Below are 27,253 nucleotides of genomic sequence, written 5' to 3' on the forward strand. Positions count from 1 at the left end.
TTTTTTTGTATATAATAACTCATATCCATAAGGTAGTTGTAAAGATACATAAGATGATTATAAACATTCAAATTGATCTAAAGTCCTCTCATTTCTTGGTTGTATATAATTTCAGTTAGATATTTACAAATTATCTGAATTTAGCCCCAAATATTATATAATTTTTAAGTCAGACAGACGATATCCTACTATTTTATGAACATCTGATCCTACTATTTTAACTGGCATAGCAAAGTGAATTCCAATAGTTGTGGACAATAACATGCTACCTTTGTTAATGTCATTCAATCAAAGCTGGTCCTTTCGTTTGTACTAGATAAAGCTTCAAGGAGAAGCGTCGAGGTTAGCAGCACAGCCGCAGTTGCTCTTTGTCGGAAGGTACACTTCAGTAGAGGCGCCCCGCGTTGTCTCGTACATCTTCTGGGTTGCACGAGAGTACTCTGTTTCTGCTGTCTTTCTTTTTTTCAGGCAAAACACCTTTATCTTGATACGCACTATACTACACTATTACTGATCGACAAGCAATGAAGAACAGCAAATAGCATTTACAAGGACAAATCTGCAAGATTTTCAATTTGCCTTCTTGTAGTTACAAGTAAAAATCAGCGCCAAGATGCAGAAGCATAACAAACGTGAATATGCTCTTCTCATGGGCTGAATTGTTTCTTCCTGTATCCCTTCTTGTAAACTGATTCACAAACTGAAATGATACAAAAACAGATCCTTCCCCCCCCCCCCCAAAAAAAAAAATCTTAAAAAGTGACAGAAACTGTACCTTTTACAATAGAAGGCACAAAGCTAAACTGAAAAGCAAAAATGGGGGCAAAAAAAAAAAAAGGATCTAAGGTTCAATAAAGAGGATCAGTCCTTGACATCAGTTACGCCTTCAGGAGAAATTTGAAACCTCGCTTCAGCTTCAGCTAAGCATGGAGAGCTAATTACTTTACAAATGCGCTCCTCAGCCCTTCCCTTTCTAAGAGCAAGCCTGTCAGTAGGATACCGAAACATTTTTAATTCTTCAGCGGTGCATCAGCTAAAAATCACTAGAAGCATATGCATACCTTGTTGTTGTAGCATGGGCCATGATGTTACCACCAATAGGTTTGATTTGTGGCCCAGCAAAAATGGCAGAACCATCCACTTGGGCAACAACTTGGTTGGTAATCACAACAGCCACACCAAACTGCAAACAGAACTAGGCTGTTGAATGAGTATCAAGTCTTCAACAGTTGAGCACAAAACTCCAACTGAAGCTAAGGTTTAGACAGGCCCCTAGAATGACCTCTGAAGTCAAAAGTGGATGAAGAACTGTACCTCATCTGCTAATTTCTGAAGGCTCCTCAAGAACTTTGCTAAATGCATTTGCCTGGCTGACAACTCTCCCCTCCCAGAAAAATCTGTCCTATAAAGAGCTGTAGCACTATCCACAATCATAAGAGCAAATCTGTATCATAAAAACACCAAAATTAATTCTGTTCCAAACTTAACCAAAATCTGATGGTTCATGTAGCAAGAGATGTTTTAACATCAAAAACTAGTAGGACAATCAGGTTAGAATTATCACAGAAAAAAGCAAACCAAATTCCACCTTATATTCTATTTTGTGTTAAGAAAGATGGAAGAAAGCAAGAATTGGATGAAAAGAAAAAGAAAAAGAAAGGGCCAAGAAATTGTGTAAAACTGTAAACAAACAAAAACCCAGAATACCTGGTTTCTACCATCATTGAAGCTGCTTCAAGCAAAAGCCTTGACTGATGATCAGTGTTATATGCTCGAGCATAGGCCACATTCTCCAGGACATCAGCACCATTCAATCCAAACCTGCAATATTGAACCAACAATGGTCAATAGAAGTCAAAACTAAAAAATGAAAGAAAGTAATATACAAGACATTTATCTCAAAGTTCTACATAAACCTGTCAGCAATCTGTAGAAGTCTCTGTGGCCTGAATGTTCCCTCAGCATCAATATACATTGCTTTCCCCTCACCACCTCCTTGATCTAGTGGAAGCTGCAATACCCAGACAAGTGTTCATCTGATGCCAATTATATCAACGGAAAATGATACTGGATAGTAGTCTACAAATATTGATGGCGAGTCCAACATCATTGCAACATCATATTGTTGCACCTTTTACTTGTGCTAGTATAACAAAAAGTTCAAATCAAGAGGGAAATTACATGACTAGGTGTGTCTGAGTGTTAGATGTTGAGTAAAGACATGACCATCTTACTTGGCAAGTGACACAGAGTGTATGACATAGTTGAGTCTTTCCAGAACGAAACTCCCCATATATCTCCGTTATGGATCCAGTTTCAATTCCTCCTGTGCAATTCAAATGGTATGATGTTAAATGACTACAAATGGTCATAACTAAGATTAATGGTAATCTACCTTCTAATATTTTGTCAAGTTCTTTTGATCCAGTAGCAATCTGAATGATTTCAAGCCTCTGAGCATGGAGTTGGCTGGCACTGGTGAAACCCAAAGGCACCAACTTTGAAGCTGTTGACAAGCAATTGAAGAGAATTACAACTCATCATAGGCAAAATGAGCCCCCCATTGTGTTCAAGAGGTATATCCATTCGCTAGTGGCAAAAAATGTGCCCGTGAAAATAAACATTGCAGCATTAAAGAAAGAAGGGAACATGCCTGCCTCAATTATCTTATCAACTTTAGCTTCGCTAATTCCTTTTATTTGCAAAAGCTCCTTCCTTGGAGAGTATGCAACAGATTCAACAGTGCAGAGACCAGCATCTTTAAGCTTTTTTATGTCAAGAGCAGCAATTCCAGATGCCTAAAATTGGGGGACAAAAAAATCCAAAAGAGCAATATGATTGATCAGTAAAACCTTTCAGCTACATTCATGACGTGCGAGTAGATTGATTCGTCAACTAATAGCATAAGTTCACAACATCAGACCACTCTCTTCCAACAGAAAGCATCAAGCAGAATATACAGAAATCTTAGACTAACAACGAAACAATAACCGAGAAATGCATCTATTTCGTTGAAGAATAGTCATCAATATACAGATGCATCTGCGCTAGATTGCAACCAGTGACAATGTCTTAATAAGCTAAATAACTAATTGGAAGCCTTTTTAAGCCTGGTTGAAGAAAATTCATAGATATGCCAGGTACGGTGTCATCTACGAGAAGATGATATACCACGCAGATGCTTCTAAGGGCCCATTATTTACACGGAATAGCTCAAGGTTCATGGTAGTGCAAGCCCAAAAAAAAAAAAAAGGGATTTAGTCGACAATCTTGAAAGGGAAAAAACAAACAACAACAAAAAAGAATTTCAAGATGCATGTGACACAAATAGGAAACCTAGGGTTTGGAATATTATCTGAGAAGCTCGCCAGAACACAACGATACATCACAAAACATTCAGAACTAGCTAACTGGGGCATAATAGGGAACCCCACTTGCAAACCCTGATGAAAGCTACTGTAATCTAAAAATATACTAAAAAAATACAAAGCCCAATTCAAAACTCGAGACAACGCAAGTAATTTAGACCCAAAAAATAAAAAGAAAACGTAGAACTTGGTTATTGATATAACAAAACCTAGAAAAGCCAATAAAGAAAACCCTTTTCGGAGGATTAGAAGAAAACCCAATTGAACAAACTAAAGGAATACGATCAAAAGCTTAAATTTTTATCAAGAAATCTATAATAAGAACAAGTTTATGTCTTTTTGTTCTTCTAACTGGGGGAAGGCATTGGACCTGAAGCTGTTCAACTGGGAAAGGTCCATGCTGAACGTCATCTAGTTCATCGTGTTGTTCTTGCACCATTTTCTGCTTTCTCTGCTGCTCCATTGCTGCTGATTGATGTTCCAGAGACGGAGAGAGACGGAGTAGTGGTGGGACAGAACTGGGGTGTGGGAAAGAACACAGTAATATGTGTTTCAAAAGATTTGGGAGGCGCCAAAATCTGGCGTGCCAGATTGACAGCTTACAGGAAAAGCTAAGGATTAGTGGGCTAAAGATTTGGGCCTTGGGAGGCGCAAAAATCCAGCGTGCAAGAAGGAAAGCTTACAAGGAAAGCTGAGGGTCGGTGGTCTAAGGATTTGGGCCCAATTTGCTCCTAGCCGAAACTCAATTTTAGTTCCAAGAAAGAAGCCTAGGGTCTTCATATTCGGGATCAGTGAGATTAATTAATGTGGCATTTAGGCCTAATTAATCTCACTGTGGGCGGAGTAAAAATCTGGAACTAACCGGAACATTTTTTTTAATGCCACAGTGGCTAAATTAACCCGAACTTAGGGATGGAGAGATTGATTATTTATTTATATATATATATATATATATATATAGATTTTTTTTTTTTTTTTGACAAAGCAAAGACCGAAATCTTATCACTTGTTACACAAAGCCTTCTTGCAAATTACTATCACCGTTAAATGTCAGGCTTACCGGTAAATTATTGGATATGAGGTCTTCATATCCAATAATCGGAAATTTGTCGCTCAATTTTCTACACATTTCGAATAAAGATTCAGGGAACCGCAAATAACAGAAATGAGGTCTGCAATTCTATTGGCTCTTAGCTGATCTGTCTTTGTTCTTTTTTTTTTCCCATTTTAGAGAAAGCGAAGTATGGGTAGCAAATAGAGCAATCATGAATTGTGGTGCAAAGCCCGCAACAGGAAGGGCAGGAGTCATTGTGGTGGTGCAAAGATAGTGCTCAAAGCTTTTTGTTCCATTCTGCATGTGACATGTCCAGTAATTAACTGTCAAGGTCACTCAATAATCATGACCACATTGCAATTAGTGGGACAAAAAAAAAAACCAGCTTGATAATGCTGCAAATTTTGTTACTAGGCTGTACATTCAAGTGCAAGTTATGGATTGGATGGGCAACCATTTCCTGCCGCCACGCTGACAGAAGACATATCTTTGTGCCAAAAGACGCTTGCCCAAGAAACTTTCGTCCACGGTCCAAGTATTGGACAAAATTGGTGTATGAATTCTGCTTCCTTTTGGCAGAAGTTGCTTTCTTCCATGCTACAGTTGCATGGTGCATCCAGTTATGCCTTTTCAAGCTAGCAACTTTTTTCTCCAAATTGTTGTTCCTCAGAACTGAGGACCTTTTGCTGATACTAGACTGCCTTCTCTTTGTAGTCATGGAGACCAATTCGACCCCGTCCAATTTTTCCTCATGCTGCAAAGCTTTAAAAATATATATATATTACAAGAATTCAACCAGGAATTAGAAGAATTATTACGGCATACTTAATTGGCTACTAGGAAGAATCACGATTACTATTGCAACGAAAGAACGCTGGAAAAAGCAAAAATGTATAATAACTGATGGTTGTTAGCCTATTTATTAGCAGTTAATCACCAGAACGTGTTTATCCTTCCTTGGAGCCATTTTGCCCTCAATTCATTAACCACCCAAAAAGTATTTAAAGGAAAAAAAAAGGCCAAAAAAAAATTTCACTACAAAGACAAGAAACGGATCCAGAAAAAAAAAAAGCCATTTGAAAAATATTACTCCATAGAACAAGAGTTCAAAAGAAAAAATCTTCAATTTGTAAGGATGGATTTATAGTGCTGGCTTTAGCTTCAAACTTTTCCAGCCAAACCTGCATCCTCGCCCACCCTAACCCCAACCTCTCAAAACCCAAAAGAGAACAAAAGCAACTGCCAGAATAACATCACAGACATCACATAGATAACAAGAATGCAACTGAATTCTTATATTTCTAAGTGCCCACCACAATTTACTACAGACCAGCAAATCAAATTTCTTCTTGACAGACTATTCGACGCAACTTTTCACAAAAACAATCTTACCACCCCTTGGGCAGACAGGGGAACAGCCTCAAGGTGACAGCACAACACCAACCACTCCAGAATTTGTTTAGATTCACATTTGGTCTTAAAGAACATTTTATATTTAACAAACTTCCTGAACTTGATAGCACTTCAGACCTGTAGGGAGAGGTAAATTAACAGACTGATCATTAGTTCAGGAAACTGTTGGCCAACCGTCAGGTAAGCCAATGGGTGCCTTAAATGCCAAAAGCACTATAACATCTTAGCAATAATGTAGGGTCAAATACCCTGATCCGCATGTTACATTGAGTCTAACTTATCACATGGCATACTGAAGCGGTGCCAGAATTAAGTAATAATTGGAGGTTTTGAAATTCAGGTACTTAAAATATCTAAAGCCATTAGTTAAATTTTGTCTAGGTGATGACATGGATAGACCAGTAGATTATAGCAGGTACACAAAAGTTCACAAGATCATGTCTTCTGCCTAGATTTCACGCTTAGGAGAATTAGCTCAACAATCTCCGCAAAGTGCAAATTAAAATGTTGGGGTTAATATGCAGGCTTTAGCTTCAAAGTACCCTAGAGAAGGAAATCAAACCCTAAGTTTAAAATTCCCTAGTAGAACTTAATTCACACAGCTAATTAAAAGATATTTCTTTTTCATACATGCAATTTTGTTTCTTATTGGAAAATAATCTAATTACCTCTTTGGTGAAAAGGGGAAGAGCGTGCTTAGAACATCTATCTATCTCCGCCTCACAATCTGACTCCTGCAAGCAGCCTCTTGGTGAGAACAAAGCAGGAGAGTACTTCCAGCTTCCAATTCAGACATCATATTTGTGTTCCATCACCTTAATGGACTAACAACCCAACCAGTAATTGGATTTTTCCTGCGAATTCTAAGAGTCTTATGTGAACCACTTTGCAATCGTTCAATAATGGAATAAGTTAATGAGTCAGGTGTTAAACCCTGTTGTTTAAGTTTTGCATACAAATCCACTGCTTCTGCAGTTCTCCCACACCGCTCAAGACTATCAAGTAAGATATTGTATGTCACAATATTTGGAGAACAGCCTTCTGCGAGCATCTCATCGAACAACTGACAAGCCATCTCAATTTTATCCATCTTACCAAAGCACTCAATAATGGTGCTATATGTGATGACATCAGGATTCAAAGCCTTCTCTTGCATCTCTCTCAATCTCACATGTGCTTCATCAACATTTCCATTCTTACCAAGACAATTTATTAACGAGTTGTAGGATATGATATCAGGTTGGCAATTGCTATCCTCAAGCTCTTCAAAGATTTTGACAGCTTCTTCAACTTGCCCAGCTCTGCCAAAGCTAGAGATCAGAATGTTGTAAGTGAATATATCCGGTGAAGGACCATCTTTTTTCATTTTTTCAAACAGATCACTGATATGGGCAATCTGCTTTAATTTCCCTAGAGCAGATAGGACCATGTTATACATGAAGGTGTCTGTACTTATACCCTTTTCATGCATCCTGCTCAGCAAGTCAATTGCCTCTGTCATCTTCCCAGCACGGCACAAGTTCTCTAACATGGACAAATAAGCATCCTTGTCTCCCCTATCATGGAAGCTCCACATGTTGCAAAACATTCTGTGGGCTTCACTTGCATGGCCTAGTTTGTTCAATGTTCTCACAAGATATGCGTAAATTGACTTGTTCATGTACTTGCGTGATATTTCCACCACCTCATCAAGTCTACCCAGCTGACCTGCTGCAGCTAAAGCATTTAAAATGACAGTGTATGTGAATTCATTGGGCCGGCAATTGTTTTCTACCATCTTCGAGAATAGAAAGAGAGTCTTGTCAATCATCTGGCTCTTAGACAGTGCTTGCATCATAGTATTGTAAGCAATTAAATTTGGTGAACAACCCCGTGATAGCATTTCCTGAAATAAGCCCAGTGATTCATTTGATTTTCCCAAATTTCCAGTCATTCTTATCAAAATTGTGTATGTATACTCGTCAGGCTCACAGTGCTTTTGTTTCATGTCCTTGAAAACGTCATAAGCCTGGTCAACCTGCCAAGATGTTACATTATCAGAAAAAAGACTTCTGAAGCCCATACCCATCTCAGACAGAAAGAGGGAGAGGGAGATGGGAGTGAGTTTGAAGTGTGCGTGTGTGCTTGATAGTCTCATCACAGAAAATTGTCCAATACAAAAGATTATAGGCAAAGAATTAGATGTTTTGCAAGTTTCTCCTACTGTTACCTAGTTATGATGGTTGTTATTAACGACTTAACTGCTCAATTTACAACCTGTGACAGAACAAAAATTATCATTTCTTTGTGTCATATTTGATGATGCTCCTTTCTAAGAAGAGAGAACTTAATATTCCAGTTCTTACAAAACCTCCTGTCAAGGGTACCGATCTGAAATCCCTGCACTGTGGTAGTGGTATAAGATTAAGCTATAAATAAGGCCAAGCTTCTTACTCCTCGCACAATGGACTCACGGTTGCATACATTTCAAGAAAACAGTTAAGCAAAGCTAAAGATGATAGTAGTAAAATTCAACAATGCCACTAAGCAAGATGACAGCACAATCCCACGGCATCTAATTTGAATAAAAAGCAAGCTAAAAGCTTAAAATTTCAAAGAGTATGAAAATATTAGATCAAATAAAGCGAAAGAGGCTTCAACATCAAACCTTTTCATCTTTTGCAAGAGCATCAAGAAGCATGTTATAAGCAAAAATATCCAACTTATATCCACGCCTCGTCATTTCTCTGTAAACTTCCAGCGCCTTTTTCGAATCATTCAATCTCAAATACCCTTGCATGAGACATTTATACGTATAGCAATTCAAACTCAATTCCCATTTTTTAACTAACCCCAAACACTTCTCCAATTCATCAATTCCTCCATATTCTTGGCCGTCGCTGAATATTCCGATCAATATATTAACGGTGGAGATGCTGCCACCCGTTGCGGATTGATCCATTTCGTTTAAAATATTCCGAACGAGGTCGAGGCGGTTGGGGAGATATGCCTTGGATAGAATCAGGAGAATTCTGTTGTAAGTAAAGGAGTTGTGGCGGAAATCACGTATTTCGGAGGAGCAAAATTGGAAGAATTTTAGGGCTAAATTCGGTGACTTTAGGGATTTAAGGATTTCGGAGGCTTCGGAAGGAGTAATCATTACGTTTAGTGTTTCGAGGTAGTCCGAGAGATCCATGAAGAGATCATCGAAGGAGGAGGAGGATGCCGTGGAGGGTGGTGATTGGAGGATGCTGACGACTTTGCAGATGAGATCGCGGCGGGGGAGTGGATAGCCTCTCACGTCAGTTTGGAGGATAGGATTGTCGACTTCTACGGCAAATGAACGGCCGTTGTCGGTTTCTACTACTACTCTTCCGCTGTATTTGGTGGCGAACCCTCGGCGGTGGTGATTGCAGTGGTCCCGGCGGCTGAGAAAGTGGAGGCGGCGGAGGCCGAGCTGGAGCCTCATTTTCACTGTCAGCCACTTTAGTCAACGCCACAGTTATTCCAGTTCAAAAGCCGAGTTTAACTTTTTGCCTTTGGAGGGGAGAAAATGGGAAAGTTACCAAACTAGTCCCTCACCATAGTTCCATAATTTTAAGGCCAAAATTGAAACGAAATTCATTTTCTTCTTTGTTAGACTAACTCACCATAGTCACACAAATTCAAACTCTACGTTATTTGCCATTTTTATTATTACATTATATTGGGCAATGATTCACAAGTGCATTTTTACTGTGTTTGTGATTTGATCCCTATGCCTTCTTCTTTACCTTTTTGTAAAAAAGTGTACTTGTTGAAGTTTTATTATTAGAAATAGGGGGTTTGTTTGGATTGTAAGTTATTTGGGATTATTTGGAATATTTTTACTGTAGCATTTTTTGTGATGTGATGTATGTGAGATAAAAAGGTAATTGGGAAGGTAAAAAGGTGTATTGGAAATTGTGATGATGATGTAAGCAAATAAAACTGGATAAATAATGCTCAATCCAAACAAACCCAGGGTTTCAGTGGCCGAAATTAGGAAAAGAGGATGGCCGTGTGTATGTGTTTTTTTTTTTTTTTTTAAATGAAAGGACATGACTTTTTTCCCATTTTGTCCTTACAATTATATTTATAGGCACATAAAGAAAGATAGACATGCATTTTTTTGTTGAAAAACTAGACAAAAATGAGCTTTAGGACCAAATGCACAATTTGCTTATATCTAAAGGATTATTTTGGTTGATTTTGAATGTGAGGAAATAATTTTTTTTTAAAAAAAATGTGAGGGACCAAATTAACAATTTTCTCAAGAGAATAAAGATAAACCCTATAAGCTTTTGTTCCGATGAAATTTTGTTAAATTCATTAATTGCATTGAAATTCGATAATTTTTCCCGTAAAATTCGTTGATTACTTGGTCACGAACTTGCAATTTCAACAACAATATTACGTGTATCAATTTAAAGAAAAAAGGAATTGATTTAAAATTTTAAAATGAAGAATATCCAATTCGGAAGTAATTCATACCAAAAAAATTGAAATTTGGGAGAGTAATAATCTAATATTTGCACGTTTTACATATGAGAGAAAGTTCGATTGACCCAAAAAGGAAATTAAACATGGAAAAGAAGAGTCTCTTTCAACCAAAAGAAACTAACACATGAACATTGGGGTTACCACCATTATAACTTATAATAATTAAACTTTTCGGTGATGTGATTAAGTTAACCATTACATCATATCCTTCCTTAAACAAGTGACACAATGATGCCTTTCTTTGTTACGGAGTGAAAGATAAAAATATCCCTAAAACTTTTCGACGAAAATTTCATAAAAGAGGATGAACCTTCGACAGTACACAGCAAATTCTCACTAGACTGAATGTACTTTTTTTTTTTTTTTAAACCACTGAAAAGGGACTAAATCCCTCTTTGGATTGTAAGTCGGTGGTTCGAATTCCACCCGCACTAAAAAAATTCAAATGAGATGCTAGAGCATCCTTTGATAGCTCAGAACGTGTTGTAAAATATGATAGATTAAATTAAAAAAAAAAAAGACACATACTTTTGTGAGGCTATTCCCAAATCAACAGGAGGGGAATTAATTGATGTCCTTTCGTTAAAATTGCTTCTTTTTAAGATCGTGAGTAGCTTTAGGAGCTGTTACATGCATCTGTTTTCTATTTTAAAGCTTCAATATGATGGCATAACCAATGTACGAAATCTTGAACTTCAGGCACAAATGGAGGAAGGAACCAAAGCTTTATGATAATGCTGCTATCAAGTGCCAACTTGGTGCGCTACTTCTTCGACAAATCAAACTATGGTGTAAACATCACTCCCAGGCCCAGCAATAATTCCCTACCAAATGGTGAGCGTGTCAAGTGGAACAATTTGGAAAGTCATCTTCAGCTACCTCAGCAATCACCAGGCGAAAAAGTTCCATCTCTTGTCCCTAGCTCTTCTTCTGAATACATCAGCCAGGGACCTGGCACGTAGGAACTACAGTTTAAAGCATATGGGATTCGAATCAAAAAGTAGCAAGGACCATTTCTTTTAACTTCCCCCTCCCATTTCTTTTACCTTATCAACGTAGCAAGTCAGATTGCTTGTAATTAATTAGGTTCAATCAGATGAGTTGGTAGCAGACACCATGGGATCGTATTGGAGCCAATTAATTGCGGGCTAGCAGCTTAATTATATAGGCCCTGGCCTGGACTCGGGACATAGCCTTATTATGTCACCTTGTGATAATTATATGATGATATTTAATAATTCGCCTCAATACTCAAAACTGATCATCATCCACAAAAATCGGTCCCTTAATTTTAACACGTATAACTAGTAGTATTAAATTGGTCCTCCCTCAATTTTAACACGTACGTATAACTAGGATTAAATTGGCCGTAACAGTCTCATTATTAAGACCTCTAGCTATATCATCCCCATTATCCTTTCCAACCCCCATCCCCCAACGAGAAAATAAATAAATAAATTTGTGACGATGAAGGAAGGGATCATCTTCCCAAAAAGCATTGGCTAGGGAAGCCCCGCTAGTGTTTTTCAGGGCTTGACTGATTAAGCAAGCAAGTCAATTTTCTCTTCCTTTTAGTTCCTCCTTTCTGCCAATGTCGTTTCCCACAACTAGTTAGGTCATCCCCAGATACTATTATTATGTTGCCAGAGAAAGTACAGTATAGTATCCTCATCCTGTTTGGGTTTAATCAACTTTGGACCAAAGTTTCTTGAGGTAGTCGTTTCACGATGTCTTTTTCCTTTTCTATAATTAAGTTCAACATTTTTGAAAACGAAAGATGTGCATGTGAACTTGAGTACAAGTGCACCGGAGAAGATGCAATAGTCTGTAGATAGACGCTACAAATTTCACTTGCTAATTAAGATGGTTCATTCATAAACACTTGTAGTATTAGACTAGAAGAAAGCTACGTACAACGGGAATGCAGAAGAAATTCGTTGTCACATCTTTTTGCTACTTCTAATGGCTTATTATAAGTCAATTATAAGCCTTGGACCTCATGGTTCCTAAGGACTACAGTTTAGTGTAGTAATTGCAATCTTTGATCCACTTAGTGGATGGCCATAGGGGTGATTGCTGCAACCTTGACTCTGCAAAGGATATGCAAAAACACAGCCAATTTGCTCAAACTTAACTGTTTATGAGAACCCAGAAACGAAAGCAACGCCAGTAGAAGGAATCCATGAGGTTCCAGCAATAAAATTGCCAACAGTATATTTTTCAGCTTCATCTCTTGCAATTACATGGTAGCCTGGCCATCTAACTCTCCCAGAAGTTCCAGCTCCAGGCCCCATGTTACCATACTCCGCAAAGTATAGGGTCCTGAGAGAGGAACTGGGAGCCCCTGGCCACTCAATCCAACCTCTGGATGTAATTGCGCCATCAATTGTAGATTGCATCACCACTGCCCTGGAGTAGACTTTCCATGGCCGTCCCAGATATGAATTGAAGGAATTTTTAACTGGGGAAAAATCTGATCCCGGAATAATTCCGCAATTTTGCAGGGAGAAGCCTGTATTTTGTCCAGGGTCACTCCTTCCATTAGCCAGGATAACATTATAGGCTACTCTATTGCGTGGTCGACGCAGTACTAAATTACAGTTCTGAAAAACAGCAGCAGCATTTCCAAATATGAAATCAACCGTGCCGTAAATGTCACATTCCCTGTAGAATTGACGGAGGGATAGTGCATATAAAGTGTCCTGATAACCTGCAAGAGTACATCTGTATAAAACAGCACGGTCTGAAGCAATTAGTACCGCCACGGCTTGATCCCCATTAGGACCTGCTGTGTTCTGGAACCCAATATCCTTAGCAATGAAGCCATCGCCAGTAATTGCTGACAAAAAAGAAGAAAGACATGCGTTAAAAAATAAGAATTTAGCAAGTCTTTCGCCAAATTCAATTATTGGTATTATAATTTAGACCGGACCTGGGTGAAAAATTACAGTATTGCTTTTATTTTCTTCTACTGTATTATTTTTTCTTGGAAGGACCTCTGTTGGGAGGTGGACAGATGGCCTATTCAAAAGCAAGAAGTGACCAAGCTGGCCAAAAGAAAAACAAAAAGTGACCAAGCTAATAAATATTGTCGGAACCGGAGCAAAAATTTTTGGGAATAAAAAAATTTCTCCTCTTTATTTTCTGCCCTGAATTAATTTTGTTGGGACTAAATGTTACTTAGATCCTTTGAACGTTTTAGAACATATTCTTTTCTTAAATGTTTAAACTCAGCCCGGATTAGGCAAATTATTCATGTCGGTGATGGAAGTAGAAAGTTCCAAATAGTCATGCAAAGGTTCAGATGCAAAGTAGAGAGGATCTATGACGATTATATTAAGCTATAAAAAGATACTGATCCCTTTTTCTGGAGGAGGAGAGAGACTGGATATGCCTGCACTTTTAACCGAGCTTATTAAAAAGTTAAAACAAAATCATAATGCAATTGTACAGGAATTTTTTTTATGAAAAAGTGATGACAGAAAAAGTGGATCGTGATGTAACTTCATTAATAAAGAATAAATTGTATCTATATGGACTTGACTTTGCCGTCGAATTGTTGTAGGCAAAAGTACATAAGCGTACAAATAGATATGTGCTGATGCGTACGTTAAATATGGAAAAATTGAAAACCATGAAAGTTATTGGTCTTATTAACCCACTTGCTCATATAGTACTAAAACACAGAGAGACAGACAAAGACATGATGAGAATTGGGACTTACTAACTGTGGCGGAGTCTTGAAGAGATGAGCCCCCAGCAACACTGCTTGATCCAGTAATGACGGTGGAATATTTGCCATCGCCAACCAGGGTGATACCATCCTTGTTACAATGAATTTTCTCATTGTAAACTCCAGCTTTTACATATATCACAAATCTTCCTCCCCCGGCAGCCCGGATGGCTTCCGAGATGGTTTTGTAGTTGCCAGAGCCATCCTTTGCCACCACAGCATTTGCTTGTATTGTGGTAGCCTGTAGTAGTTTCCTGTCACGAGCTGAAATCCAGGTGGGAAAGTTTTGTTGCTCAACAAGGCCACGGCCCTTGATAGAAGTATGAGGACCTGTGTTTTTAGAGTTTTCAGCCGTGATTCGGTTAACAAGAGTTAATGGATTACTTCCCATTTGTGATAGATAGTCCATTTTTTTGGAAATTTCTTGCATGAAGGAATTGGATGTTGCATGAACATTAGCTATGTCTTTGCAGGTTTCTTGATAGGTCAATGCGGCACTCAGCCATGTTTGGATGTCCTCCTTGTTTTTTGTGGGAGATTGTTTTATTGCTACCAAGGCCTGATTGAGCCGTTTGACTGCCATGTTCATGAGCTCACGACAATCTCCTGCATGTGCAACAAAGAATACATAGTTCATGAGGTAAGAAAAGAAAAAGGGAAAACAACTGCAAATAAGCTCAATGAAAATGTTATTTATCCCTTTTTTTTGTGTGTGTTTTTTAATAACTACGTACCTATGGCCTTTCGGGTATTTTGAGCTTCTTCAGAAATGAAATGATAGCTCGGAGATTCAAAATTGGAAACAGGAAGGTTGCTTGCGGAGATTGTTTTGTTGATAAGTGCAGATACAAAGTCGACGTATTGGTTTTGTGATGGTAACCCCGATAAGCTCTCAGCACACAATCCTGGAAACCTAGTAAACTGACACGGTGAGCTTGCATGCAGCTCAAAAGGGACCGTGGTAGCCCGTGAAAAGGTACCAGCAACTGAAATTATTGCAGGAAATATTAAGAGCCAAGAAGACATGATGATCAACTTTGGCATTGCCATTCTAAAAATTCAATGAACCTTGGAGGAAATTTAGATCTATCTTTAAGATCCAAAGACTCGATTATTTAATGTGTTGTTGGAAAATTGGTGAAGTTTGATCAATATTTATAGTGGAAAAGAGAGGGGCTTTTTGGCCATGCACGGTAAAGCTTATTGGCTAATAAGAACGTTTACGTGTTAGTTTGGAGGTCAATTTCAGGGATCCACGACAAGTGAGTGGCACCAAGATGGATATACCGCAGAAGCCCTTGGCTACGTTTAAAATTCTTTTGGATAAATTACACATAACTCTCCTATGATTTCATCTATTGTCACGTAAATATTCACATCACACCCTATGATTTCATATAAAATGAAAATTTGATACTAGAAAATAGCTTCTATAACATTATTGTTAGTTGAAATACTAGTAGTGTCCCCATTAAATACTGAATCGAACAACAGCTTGACCACATTTCATATAGCCAAAAGGGAGTACTTTTTGAATAAATATAAAAATTGCAAGAAAATAAAGTGGATATTTATAATCATAAAGGGGTTGAATGGATATTATGATTTTATCAAACGCACATTTAGAGCTCGTGTGATTCAATCACCATAACTGATGGTTTATTTTGTCCATTTTTCAATTTACATAAAACTATAGAAGGGTTAAGCGGCGGCTGCAGGGGGCTACATATAATTCACCCAATTCTTTTTCTGCCCACGTCATATATATGCTACAACTTGAGGAGCTATTGACCACGGCCATTGGCTTGCTAATTCTAGTACTTTTTATTTTTATTTTTTGGAGAAGAACAGTAGTTTTTCTTTTTTTTTTTTTGCCTTTTTTTATGAGGATATTGTTTATTGTATGGCCATTGTAAGATTTCCAACTCATTCTTTAAAAGGATGATCTTTCCTCGTCGAGAATCTACAGCTTAAACTTTGGATCTTGTGCACGTCTTTATATGGAGACTTGAAATTATTGTATGGTGATGATCTCCGGGGAAAAATGAAATAACACGAGGGACCAGGATAATAATAAAATGCAGTGTTGATTTTTTTCCCCACTTCATATTTGTAGTCTTCTCTTTGATTGACTTGAAGTCTTTTGCATTATTTCAAGCAAAACTATAACAAATTTTCACCACCAACATTGTATAATTGATTGCATTAATGGTGTCCTACTCAAATTCCCATTCCCCATTCACTCCTCTTCACATGAGTGGCTGAGTGATACAATATTGATCGAGTCACAAAAAAGGAAAAGAATTATGGATGGTCGGCAGGCCATATTATTACTCCCTCCGTTCCTTATTAGATGTCCTAATCCATTGTTTCTTTTTATCTGTCATTTTATGATATCAAGAAAGCATTTATGAACTTTTTTCCAAATTTACCCTTGCTTACCCTTTCAACTTTCTTGAATTGGAACTCTAAATAATTAAATGCAGTATTTGTAGCATTAACAATAAAAGTAGTTGAAGAGATGAAGAGAGATAAAGGGTAATTTTGAGAAGTAAAGTTAAACTTTTGTTGACTTTTAGAAAATAACCAACTTTCTTAATCTAAGAGAATTAGTTATTCAGGTCATCTAATAAGGAACGGAGGGAGTATTATGTGAGGGTTGTGGTCTTCAAAAATCTAGTGCCATTTAAACCTGTAGTGGTTTTCTGCTAATAATTACATTTAATCTTTGAAAGTTAACTAGATTTATACTAAAACTCCCTCGATTTCATCAGTATATATTTGACTTCTCTTCTATCCTCTTATTGTTGTAGTTGAATCTTTTCGACTCTGACTCTCCCACTTCCGCCGCCGTTGATTTTCTTTCTGTTACTTCGAAAGTAGCTGCTTCAGCTTCAGCCACTCGAATTTTTGATATTGTGCGAATTAAGTTTTAGTTTCTATACTTTGTTGATGAAACCAACAAATTAAACTTATGTTAAATATCTAAAAAGCTTGGTTACATTTGGTTGAACAAAAATTGCTTGCTGGGTTCACCACCTTTTGAAAGCTAATTTAAGGAGGCAACAAAAACAGTATCGATAAACACGAACAAACATCAACTTATCAGTTGGCAAAAGCCTATGGATAAATACAAGAATATTGTATGGATATAACTGGAACTGGACTCAACTCATACAAGAATATATGTATGTACTCGATAATGGTACATCAAAAGCCACGTCACAAATAACAATTGACTATTGGTTTACTACGCACCTCACAGTCGCATGTTACCTGGGGCAAGTTTCGCACTCAGCCAGAATGTCGAGAGTAATTAAATTAGCTCTCAGTTTGTTAACTTTAGAACATAAGAATTAAGATTGATACTCACTTTTTGAGGTCCAACGCCCTTTTTCTTGATTTGGCTATTGTTGAAAGATCGATTCCAACCAATAAAATTGGACGAATTCTATGACAACCAGCTTAGATAGTTCAGGTTTGAACCCACAAGTTAGAGAGTCTGGATTGACTACAACAAAATGATATGTAGTCTATCTTAGTACACTTGGTTTTTCTTCTTTGTGATGGGAAAACAAGTGGTGGAAATTGGTTGGTTTGAGGCGGCGGTCGAAGGCTTTTTGTTTCTTTACTTAACAGGAACAAATTTGACAGCAAATTAGATGTGAAGGTGATCATGATTTGACTATGGATTGATGCTAAGTAATGTTAAAGTAGGGTGCATAGTTTGGGACCAGTCGCATGTGGTCGCTGAAAGTATTAAAATACTTGTTCCTAATTAACTACTTTCATTAATCATGATTTGATTTGTGTGGAACGTATCTTTATTATTTCCTTTTCATGATGAGCTGAATCCCTCACTGTTAGCTAGTTTTCTTGAACATAAATGTTGAAGGCTGTAAAAAATGTAGTGCCCTTTTGGTTCAAGAGAGACTCTAAAGTTTAGAGGAGAAAGAAAGAAAGATAAGAAGTTGACCATCCAATTAGAAATCTTATGGTCACCGGTCTAAGGTTTCTTCCAAATATTATTTCGCTTGCATCATAAACACATCATAAAAATTTATATTTATTGCACTGTTTGCATTTATACATTTTTGTAACTTAATTTCCCTCTAGAAAACTAACATTTAAAAATTAAACTCTAGCGATTGCCCATAGAACACTGGTTTGACAAGCCTAGTAATTGGATAGCTACAAATCACAATGTCTAATTCTTGAGCGGTCACTTAGGCAACAAACAACATTTCATTAAATTTGCTTAATGGCAGAAATTACATGAATCATACACACAGAGACAAACAAATTCGAAGAACAAACATTAGATACCATAGATTTGAAAAATCTATACAATATTATATTGTGAAACTCCAAAAATATCAAAAGATAAAACACGTATAGCACCAAGATCATCTGCGTGTGCTCCCAGCCATATTACTTGCTTGCTCTCACATCTACTAATAAACTGATTGAAACCCAGACATTAAGGTGAGATCCAACGAAATAGATTTATGGAATCTCAAATTTAATAATTAAATCTAAAAAAAATTAGACCCAAAATGAACTACAAAAATTCTTACTAAGATTCTTTAAGAGAGGATAAAACTGTCATTCAGAATTCCTAAAAGAGACATGGGAGTAAGGGAGGAGAGGGACCAAAGGACCAGAGCAGATGAATTGGTCTCCCTCCCTTGGAGGGGGAAGGTATTTAGTTTGCAAGGGAAAGAAATATTAAAGAGAACAAAGAGAGTTCAGGTAATTATCAGAAGTTGCTGCATGGTAAGTATCATGAATATAGTCGCGTAAAGTAAGACGCTTTCCTGATAACAATTAGTAGCAGTCTTCCCTTAAATTCCGTACGGGAAAGAATGTATGCAACCTAGATTAATGCTGCTGCAATTTGGAATTGCCCTAGGGAATGTTCCGTCCTTTTTGTCAATCTTTTGAATTGTTTCCAACAGTTTAATGTTATCCAGACAATACTATTGGATTAATGCTATTGCAATTTCGAAATCTCTTTTCCGCATTCAAATTTACCATTATGCTCTTAAAAGTTCATTCAACCTTAGCTCAATAAATAAATAAAATAGAGTTGCACACAATTACAATCTCGTTAAAAAAACAAACACTATATATGTTTAACAGATTTACACTCTCATAGGGTATACAGCTACAATATTTCAGGAAAAGAAAACACAAAGAAGATGTTTTTTTTTTTTTTTGTCGACACAGGGGTGCCCGGGTCAATCCTTACGGGACCCAACTAATCCTCTCCGGCCCAGATCCGGCGCCCCAACCCGGCCAGAACACGTTAAGTGCGTGGAGAAATCTAACGAAGCGGAGAGTCGAACTTGTGACCTCAAGGTTCACTGGTGAGAGGCGCTGCCGCTGGACCATTCACGCGGGGCAACCTTTTTTATGTTACTTCTGCAGACAATACGATTGGTAAACGGAATTGAAGAACCTAATGCTTCTATAGGCGTCTGATGGCGCCGTCTTCCACATGAGATGTGATGTCGATGGTTCCATGGGGCCAATCTATAACTTTTGCAAAGTCGCGACCAACAAGAACATAAAGGTTCAGTGAACAGGACATGAATCTTGCTCTTTTTTTCTCAGCCACATATGTTAAGTTGATGTTTAAATCAACCTACCCTTTTTCTCGGTTGAATGTTGCAGTCACCTAATTACTCATGGATGGCATTTCTTGATGATGCTTCGCGAGTCAAGATAAGAAGGCGCGCCACTACAACAGGGAGAGGAGATGTCAATTTTGGCCTCTTCAACCATCATGTTCCGCTTTCACATCATCTTTTTAACACTTATCTTGTGGTCAATACAGTTGTATCAAATGCATAATCTTGTTCAAGAGAAATTTCTGTTCTTTTTGCTCTTCATGAGATGAGAAAATAATTGACGTTTTATAGGCGTTTCAAGAGGTCTTGGACTTTTCCCCAACCCCATCTCTCCTGAGTGAATAGTGCCAGTTGAAAATTCTGAAAATCCCTTTCAGGTGATGATGGATCGATCGTTTGCATCAATTAGCCGACACAGAAAATTCAGAGACTTTTAATAGAGATGTTGCTCGCTGCTCAGTCAACTGTTGACATAAATTTTGGGGGGTGTGGATGTGAATCAACGTGTCTAAACAATCACGGAGAAAAAACTAAAAAAATACTAAGGTGTCTTATGTCGGTGGGGTTACAATTTTTCTAAATTTTTTGTGTTTGCCTAGAAATATACAATTTACTAGTGCTTTAAACCAAAAAAGAAAAAAGCTCTTGATAGTGGTAGGATTTAGATGCGAAACACACAACTATTGAAATATTAAAAAAAACAATTTAATGAAATTAAGTCAAAAAGGGAAACAAAAGTCACAAGTATGAAAAATAAAAGACAACCGATACCAGAATATGCATTGTTCAAGTGAATTGGTGGTGATTTTTAATTCAACAATTTAATCGGTGAAGATATCCTTGTTAAAGAAGAAGGCTTAATTAGAGGAAACATTGAAGGGAAAGAATAGGAAAACAGCAATTTATGTAATATTAGTTCCCTGGGTCTCTGTAATTGTTTTTTTTTTTTTAATCTTTTTAACAGGACTCTACATGGAAAACAAAAAGACACAACTTAGATTTCGAAGGAAACTACCATACTTAAAACAAGAGGGATCTGATGAGAATTGTCATACAGAGTAGAGAATTTTTGTTTTTTGTTTTTTTTGTGATTCGGAACATATCTCGACTTGAGCCATTTAGGATTCGAGCCGACACACCAAACCGGGGGATATGTCCTGACTCCTCACGATACACTCAGGTTAGACAGGAGGTTCAACTCTAAAAAAAAAAGATTCGAACCCATATCTCATTCAATCCAAGAGCCCAATTTATCGCTAGACTATCCTTTAAGAGATACGTGGTAGAGAATCATTGGCAATGGCAACTTCTTTTTTCATAGACAGTAGCCAGCGATTTTTTTTCCCCCTTAATGAGGAAAATGTTAATCTGGTATTTGTTTTATCCTCTAGATGAGAATTAAGAACATTTCAGAAGGAATCAAGATGAGCACTCCGGAACTTCATTCGATTGTCAAGGTGTAGCAGTGAAGTCGGGAAAGATAATGACCGGACAAGGCATAAGTGAAGTCCCATGTCAGAGCCCTTTTTATTGATTTTCCTTTGCTTTCCAACACAAGCACATGAAGTTGTTGCCCTGAAAACTATATATGAACAAAAGAATGTACTACACCATAACCTACCTGCAGGCTACTAGCATCGCCCAGAAACAAAAAGAAGCTGGAAGAAATATTACAGGTGTACTCGGGCTGACAAAACGTTTCAAGAATTCCAGTTTTTGCATGACCCATGAATCTTTGAGCTCAGTAATGTCTGCTTTTGTTTTTATTAGATCATGTTAGCTTGTTTCCAACTTCCATTTTCTCCGAACAGTGACTGATCACTAGATTTTGCTACATCTGGAGAAACCCGAAGTGATCGAAATTACTGCAAGTAGTAACAAGAAGAGTTTTCTTGGATGTTTCTGCTTTTATGGGACTTAATTATTCCGTCTGATAATATGACTCTTCAATAGTTTCTCTTCGCAATCAGCCATTTTCAGCCTGATTCGAGAAAATAGTTGGACTTTCATCTCTAGTTCTTGTAATGTGTAGTGACATTTGGAGCTGATAGTGCCCAAGCCATGATCATGTTATATATTCACTTAGTCCGGGTGAAAGGCTGTGTAGAGTCTTATCCCAAAAATACACAGCGAGATAGCATATAAAAGTTAATTATGAAACATGCTGATAACTATCAGGTTACGGAACCAGTTGGACTACCCGTGAAGCATGTTATCTATTACAGTTTCCTTCTGTTTATTTACTTGCTTTTTTTTTTATTATTTTGACAAGCTTAGTTCCGAAAAGAATTGTTCAGACTTCAGTGCCTACTTTTTTATATTTGCAAGGAACTCTTCTATAGGTGCAAACTTTTTAAACATTAAAGATCCCATTTTGGGAAACATGAGGGGACAGTTCAAAACCCGGTGGTATCCAAATTCTTTTCATGTGCAGGAATGGATATCAGGACCTGCAGAAAAGCCAAAAAAGACAAATCACTTAATGTAGTACTACCAGAGAAGGCCCCATTTTAAAAAAAGATTAAATGTTCCATAGAATTAATTAATTTTTTGTGAATTAGAGTAAACCAAAATGCTAATGAAAAAAATTTGGAGGAAATTCTGCCCTCTAATTAGTTCTTTTTTTTTTTTTTTCCAAACAAAAGGGGCCATGGGGTTGTTGATGGATTACCACAACTTGGCGGTAGTCTAATCCTCAAGGTTAAATGACCCGAGGCGGACCTAATTGTCCCGGAATTTAAAGCAAGGTACCGTCTAAATTTCAAATCTGAAAAATAATTCAGATTTGATTTCTTGTGGGCCGTTTGGATGTTGAAGCTGTTGGACAACGTTTATCGGCCATTTAGAGTTTTTCTAATTGCATTTTAACTTGAGTTTGGCTTCCTGTTAAAGTTCACATAAAATCCAATTGATTTTGGGCTCGTCAGCACTTGTTTTGCAACCTTGAACTAAATTAAGGTTGCATCATTGTGACTTTTAAAGTGAGACTTTTAAGACGGACTTCTTCTTCCAAAAAAATAATAATAAAAAGACGGATAGATATATTAATTCGACTCTCAATCTTTCTCATTCTTTTTTTTTTTCCTTATAAAATCTGAAAATTTTTAAGCAAAAAATTCTATTTTGTGTGACTCATTATCCAAGTTTCTCACTTTCCCCTTCCCTTATTACCATTCTTTTTGGTGTATTTAGTTTTAAGTACATAATCATTCTAACTTTTCTTGAGTTTATTGCTTTCTCTTCAAACCCAAGGTTCTATTCAAACACATGAAATCGAACTAACTTCTCCACTAAACGACCAAAATAGGCAAAAATTGATCCAATTGTAATTGCAACCCTATTTTTTTTTTTTTCTCACAAAAAGATTTTACATTGGTAACATATATGGTAGCGAGATATATATTGCTCCAATTGGTTAATTTTTTTTTTTTTTCAAGTTTGTTGGTTGCTATTGGGTCTTCACGCCCTGAAAGCTAGCTCAGTGGGTGGGAAGGTCCAATAACATCTTACACTGATATTAGAGTCCGATTACGACAACACCTCCCAATAGACACTCAAATAAAATGTTACTCATCGAATAAAAAGTTAATATTGTCCCAACTTATACCCGTATGATGAAAAAGATTGATGCTATTTCAATCTAGATCCCAATGTGTGAGTAATAGACTATTGAATTTATCCTACCCCATTGTGAAAAAGGTAGAAATGTGAGAGAAAGGCTCACTCACTGATTGATTTAGTTTTTGGAGTGAGAAGAGCCAATAGCGCTAAACAAGTTTAATACTAGCATTCATTTACCTTTTGTAAGCAATGGTATCTTCATCCTAACAACAACTACTTGTTAACTATCGGTTTTGTCCTGAACTTGAAAAGACGCACTTAAATTCTGAAGCCATACTGTAAATTCGAGCATTTCATACAAATGGGAGTGCACATCTAATTTACAACTATAATTATCTGATCGTTTTACAAGAGTACGAATCATCTCACAGGATTTGGACGTAGGAGTACTTTAATTCAGAATCCCAACCCTGACAATGTAATTCACAGGATACAAAATGTGACTACAGAAGTGTATGGATTTCTTTTCTTGTCTAGATATCACCCAATCTTTGAACATCTGAGGTTAAAATGAGAGATTGAAAGTCAAGGAATTAGGGACTAATTAATAAAGGAATTCTGAGAGGATAATACAATGATGCAACTCTTTCTTTTTCTCTTGGCTGGCCTAATGAAATAAATTTTCTTCTTGTGTCTATTGTTTTGTGTAGTGTAGATCAAAATTGCTAAAAAAAAAAAGAAGTTGAGTGATTCTTTTGCCTCTTTCTAAACACGATATCTTCTTTAACATTTTCTTATTTTTAAATCATTCTTGCACAGAAAAAATAAGCATCATGCCATGGTTTTAATCTTATACAAAACCCACCAACGAGGCAATTGCCCTGTAGTCCTCCTCGGAAAACAGTTCAACATGAATCTCTGCCGCATTTACAAGACACGCTGAATCAGAAATTCCATGTAATCTTCCTCAGGCGTATAGGCCAAAATGAACTGGAACATTATCAACTTTCAACCATCCTTCTCCTTGAATAAAGGGACCTACTGTATATTTCAAGGCCTCATCTCTCTTGATAGGCCCTTTGTAACCAGGCCATTTCACTCTTGCAGAAGTTTGAGCTCCAGGGCCTTTGTTATTATACTCTGCATAATACAATGTATTGAGCGCGAAGTTTCCCTGCCAAGGCATATATCCATAACCATGAATGAAATCCCCAATTTCAGTTTCCATTATAATGGTCCGGGAATACTCTTTCCAGGGCCTGCCTAGATAGCTCTTGAATTGGCTTTTAACAGGACTGAGTGAAGCGTCTGCAAGAATCCGACAACCTTGTAAAACTATGCCTGTAGTTTCACGTTTGTCTACCCTTCCTTGAGCCGTCACGATGTTTTGTTGGTTGTCCATGGGCTTTCTGACATAGATCATGCAATTCTGGAATACAGCAGCAGCATCACCAAAAATGAAGTCAACTGTGCCTGTTATGTAGCAGCTTCGATAGTATTGCCTGTGGGTTTGTGCATATAATGTGTCTTGGTACCCCTCCATACGACAATTGACAAAAATTGCGCGATCGGACTGAACTCTTAGGGCCACTGCTTGATGTTTCTCAGGACCTGCAGTGTTTCTGAAACCTATTGATTGTGCCATAAATCCGTCTCCTAATGCCGCTGCAATCAACAGACAGTATCAGAATTAGATAGATTCACCATGAAAATATCAAGAAGAATGTCCTTTATATATATAGCTTGAGGTTGTAACGCTAGCAGATATGATGATAGTTCCAATTTGTTAGCACCGGCGAAGTGCGTCTTTTATTTATTTTCAGTGAAGGGAAAAGGCAGGTTAGGTTTGAATGCTGTTTCCTTCATGACTATATGGATTGGTAGGCTAAGACAGGCTGATTATATTTTTCGAGTTGTGTAAATTCGAAAGGTAAGTGAAGTTATCCCACAAGTCTCCTTAGGAATATCAGAAGACCCTGGCATATCACTTTATGGTAAAAATTCCTATTTCACTATTTTCCTCTTTTAACAAGAATTTTTTCATTAGAGACATACAAAAAGTTGCGGTTAGGAAGGTCGGTACTCCATCAACATAGTTTTTGCTCCCGGTGACTATACTCTTTTGTGATCCATCACCGTATATTGTAACATTGACCATTTTCTTTGTCACGGTGACCGTCTCTTCATAAACTCCTGCCTTAACATATATCACGTATCTGCATTGCCATGAATTTGAAAAAGCCCGTTAGTAGTTAGCATGCAAATTGTGGTCTCGGCAGATACGCTGTGCCCTGCTTATGATAAATTCATAATCAGCCACAAACAAGCTTAATCCATGGGAGAAAACTGAGAAGCGATTGTCATATGCATACCTTCCTGTATAATTTGATGGTATTGCTGCTAAAGCTGCATTAATGGTGGTGTAATTTCCGCTTCCATCTTTAGCGACGGTAGCATTTGGATGCTGGAATGTTGTGTTGTCCTTCAAAATCCTTCGCCTCTCTTGATCATTCAACCACCTTGGAAGCCCCTCCTCGTCCAGGGAAGGGATGCCCGATCCTTTTGTCAAAAGACGTCGTTTGATGCTGGTTCCATGAAATGAAGCCAGTTGAGAGAGGGAAACCATGGCAAGGGAATTGCTCGTAAGTTCCTTGGAGCTTTTCAAGGTACTCTCCAGCTGACTCTTTATAGTTCCATTTGGGTATCCATCAATGCATGATTGTTGGTAGGACATAACAGCACTCAACCAATTGTTCAGATCGCCAGCATTTGATGTCTTGTCATCTATGCTGGAAATGGAACTGTTCAATTCTTCTTTGGCATCACCAAGTAGTGTCATGCAAAAATCAAAAGCTATCTTAGTCTTTGGATCGTCGAAATGGACAGAACTTCCTATCTTCATAGCCAGATCAATCCCACGAGAAATCGCGGTCATCGAAGCCTTTAAAAGATCCTTTGGCTGCAGGGCTGATGCATTGGCCTTGACTGCCTTGAATAGGTTGTCCTCGCATGTTTGCTTGTAATCTGTGGAGGCACATATTGTTTTTACAGCTTTCTGGGCTGGAGATTGAGCTGGTTGCGTCGGGGGATGATGTGCCGGATGAGCATTGCCGTGGTTCTGACTAGAATTCGGGTACAAACGATCCTTATAAACAACAGCACAAACAGCAGCAGCCGCTACAAGGGCTAGGACAGTCGTAGCAACAACTGCAATTGTGATCCTCCTTTTCAGCTTTCGTTTCCTTTCATTTTCTCGACGTTGAGAAATGAGATCAAAATCCTGAAATGCCATCTATTTTTTTTTTCAAAAAATTTTTTGGCTTAGGCAGAGAGAGATTGCTTTGGCAGAGATCTCTCTGCCTTGGCAATTTAATCCAAGGCAGAGGATGTAATGATACGCTAATGAAATTTAATTTCTCTGTTCTGCAATCTTCTCTGTATCTATTCTTGCACTTTTCTCCATATATATTTCCTTTTGTCCTTTTAATTGGTTGTGCAATTTCAGTCTTAGGATTTCCCAAAGAAGGTCTGGAATAGAGAAAATTTAGGACTTCTTTACTTGATGCATCCGTTCATGATATAGACCTTCTTCAGTTGAGGCACTCGGATAGAACCAAAACCGCATTTCCCCCGAATTCTCTCTTCCACCTCCTTTGTTTGTGTGGAGGCGTGAAATTACATTACAGTACGTGTACACACCTCAAACTGTCTGAAACACCATTTTTTTAGGACCATTTTTTCTAGTTTTGAGGTGAACCAATTAAGCAGTTTGTTTCTTAATTTTACGGGCGCTTTTATCTTATCTTTTCACTTTGAGGAATAAAAAAAGGGTCAGCTAGTCCTAATTTATTGTGTGATGGGTAATTTTTTTTTTTTTTTTTATTTAAGCCACCATGTAAGGTCACTTTGGGGATGAAACTTCTTAGATTAATTGGATGGATCCCTCCATTAACTTAAGCAGGTTAATTGCAACTAAAGCTCCATTTTATTT

At 37.6% G+C, this 27,253-nt stretch overlaps 4 protein-coding genes across 7 annotated transcripts; all 4 read right to left on the bottom strand.

Moving 5' to 3' along the window:
* Positions 1–544: 544 nt before the first annotated feature.
* LOC140007974 (DNA repair protein RAD51 homolog) lies at positions 545–3,960 on the bottom strand. Its single transcript, XM_072051620.1, has 9 exons — positions 3,739–3,960; positions 2,654–2,798; positions 2,396–2,506; positions 2,235–2,326; positions 1,917–2,011; positions 1,708–1,821; positions 1,315–1,444; positions 1,062–1,183; positions 545–985 (listed from the first exon to the last, which is right to left on the bottom strand). The coding sequence occupies exons 1-9, from the start codon at positions 3,829–3,831 to the stop codon at positions 862–864; spliced, it is 1,026 nt and encodes a 341-aa protein (XP_071907721.1). The 5' UTR covers positions 3,832–3,960; the 3' UTR covers positions 545–861.
* Positions 3,961–4,693: 733 nt separating this feature from the next.
* On the bottom strand, positions 4,694–9,459 carry LOC140008470 (pentatricopeptide repeat-containing protein At1g51965, mitochondrial-like). 4 transcript variants are annotated; one of them, XM_072052903.1, is made up of 4 exons: positions 8,483–9,459; positions 6,504–7,852; positions 5,815–5,952; positions 4,694–5,184 (listed from the first exon to the last, which is right to left on the bottom strand). In XM_072052903.1, exons 1-2 carry the CDS (start codon positions 9,281–9,283, stop codon positions 6,647–6,649), a joined length of 2,007 nt encoding a protein of 668 aa, XP_071909004.1. In that variant the 5' UTR covers positions 9,284–9,459; the 3' UTR covers positions 4,694–5,184; positions 5,815–5,952; positions 6,504–6,646. The 4 variants fall into 4 exon arrangements, with proteins under 4 accessions (XP_071909004.1, XP_071909005.1, XP_071909001.1 ...); XM_072052904.1 differs by lacking the exon at positions 5,815–5,952 and having other exon boundaries at positions 4,694–5,176; XM_072052900.1 differs by lacking the exon at positions 5,815–5,952.
* A 2,704-nt stretch (positions 9,460–12,163) lies between these two features.
* Positions 12,164–15,174, bottom strand: LOC140008471 (probable pectinesterase/pectinesterase inhibitor 54). Its single transcript, XM_072052905.1, has 3 exons — positions 14,803–15,174; positions 14,060–14,674; positions 12,164–13,174 (listed from the first exon to the last, which is right to left on the bottom strand). Exons 1-3 carry the CDS (start codon positions 15,116–15,118, stop codon positions 12,474–12,476), a joined length of 1,632 nt encoding a protein of 543 aa, XP_071909006.1. The 5' UTR covers positions 15,119–15,174; the 3' UTR covers positions 12,164–12,473.
* An 8,706-nt stretch (positions 15,175–23,880) lies between these two features.
* Positions 23,881–26,675, bottom strand: LOC140007975 (putative pectinesterase/pectinesterase inhibitor 45). Its single transcript, XM_072051621.1, has 3 exons — positions 25,635–26,675; positions 25,318–25,478; positions 23,881–24,927 (listed from the first exon to the last, which is right to left on the bottom strand). The coding sequence occupies exons 1-3, from the start codon at positions 26,552–26,554 to the stop codon at positions 24,230–24,232; spliced, it is 1,779 nt and encodes a 592-aa protein (XP_071907722.1). The 5' UTR covers positions 26,555–26,675; the 3' UTR covers positions 23,881–24,229.
* Between the last annotated feature and the right edge of the window lie 578 nt (positions 26,676–27,253).

The sequence above is a fragment of the Coffea arabica genome, chromosome 6c, assembly GCF_036785885.1.
Source record: "Coffea arabica cultivar ET-39 chromosome 6c, Coffea Arabica ET-39 HiFi, whole genome shotgun sequence".
Taxonomy (NCBI): domain Eukaryota; kingdom Viridiplantae; phylum Streptophyta; class Magnoliopsida; order Gentianales; family Rubiaceae; genus Coffea; species Coffea arabica.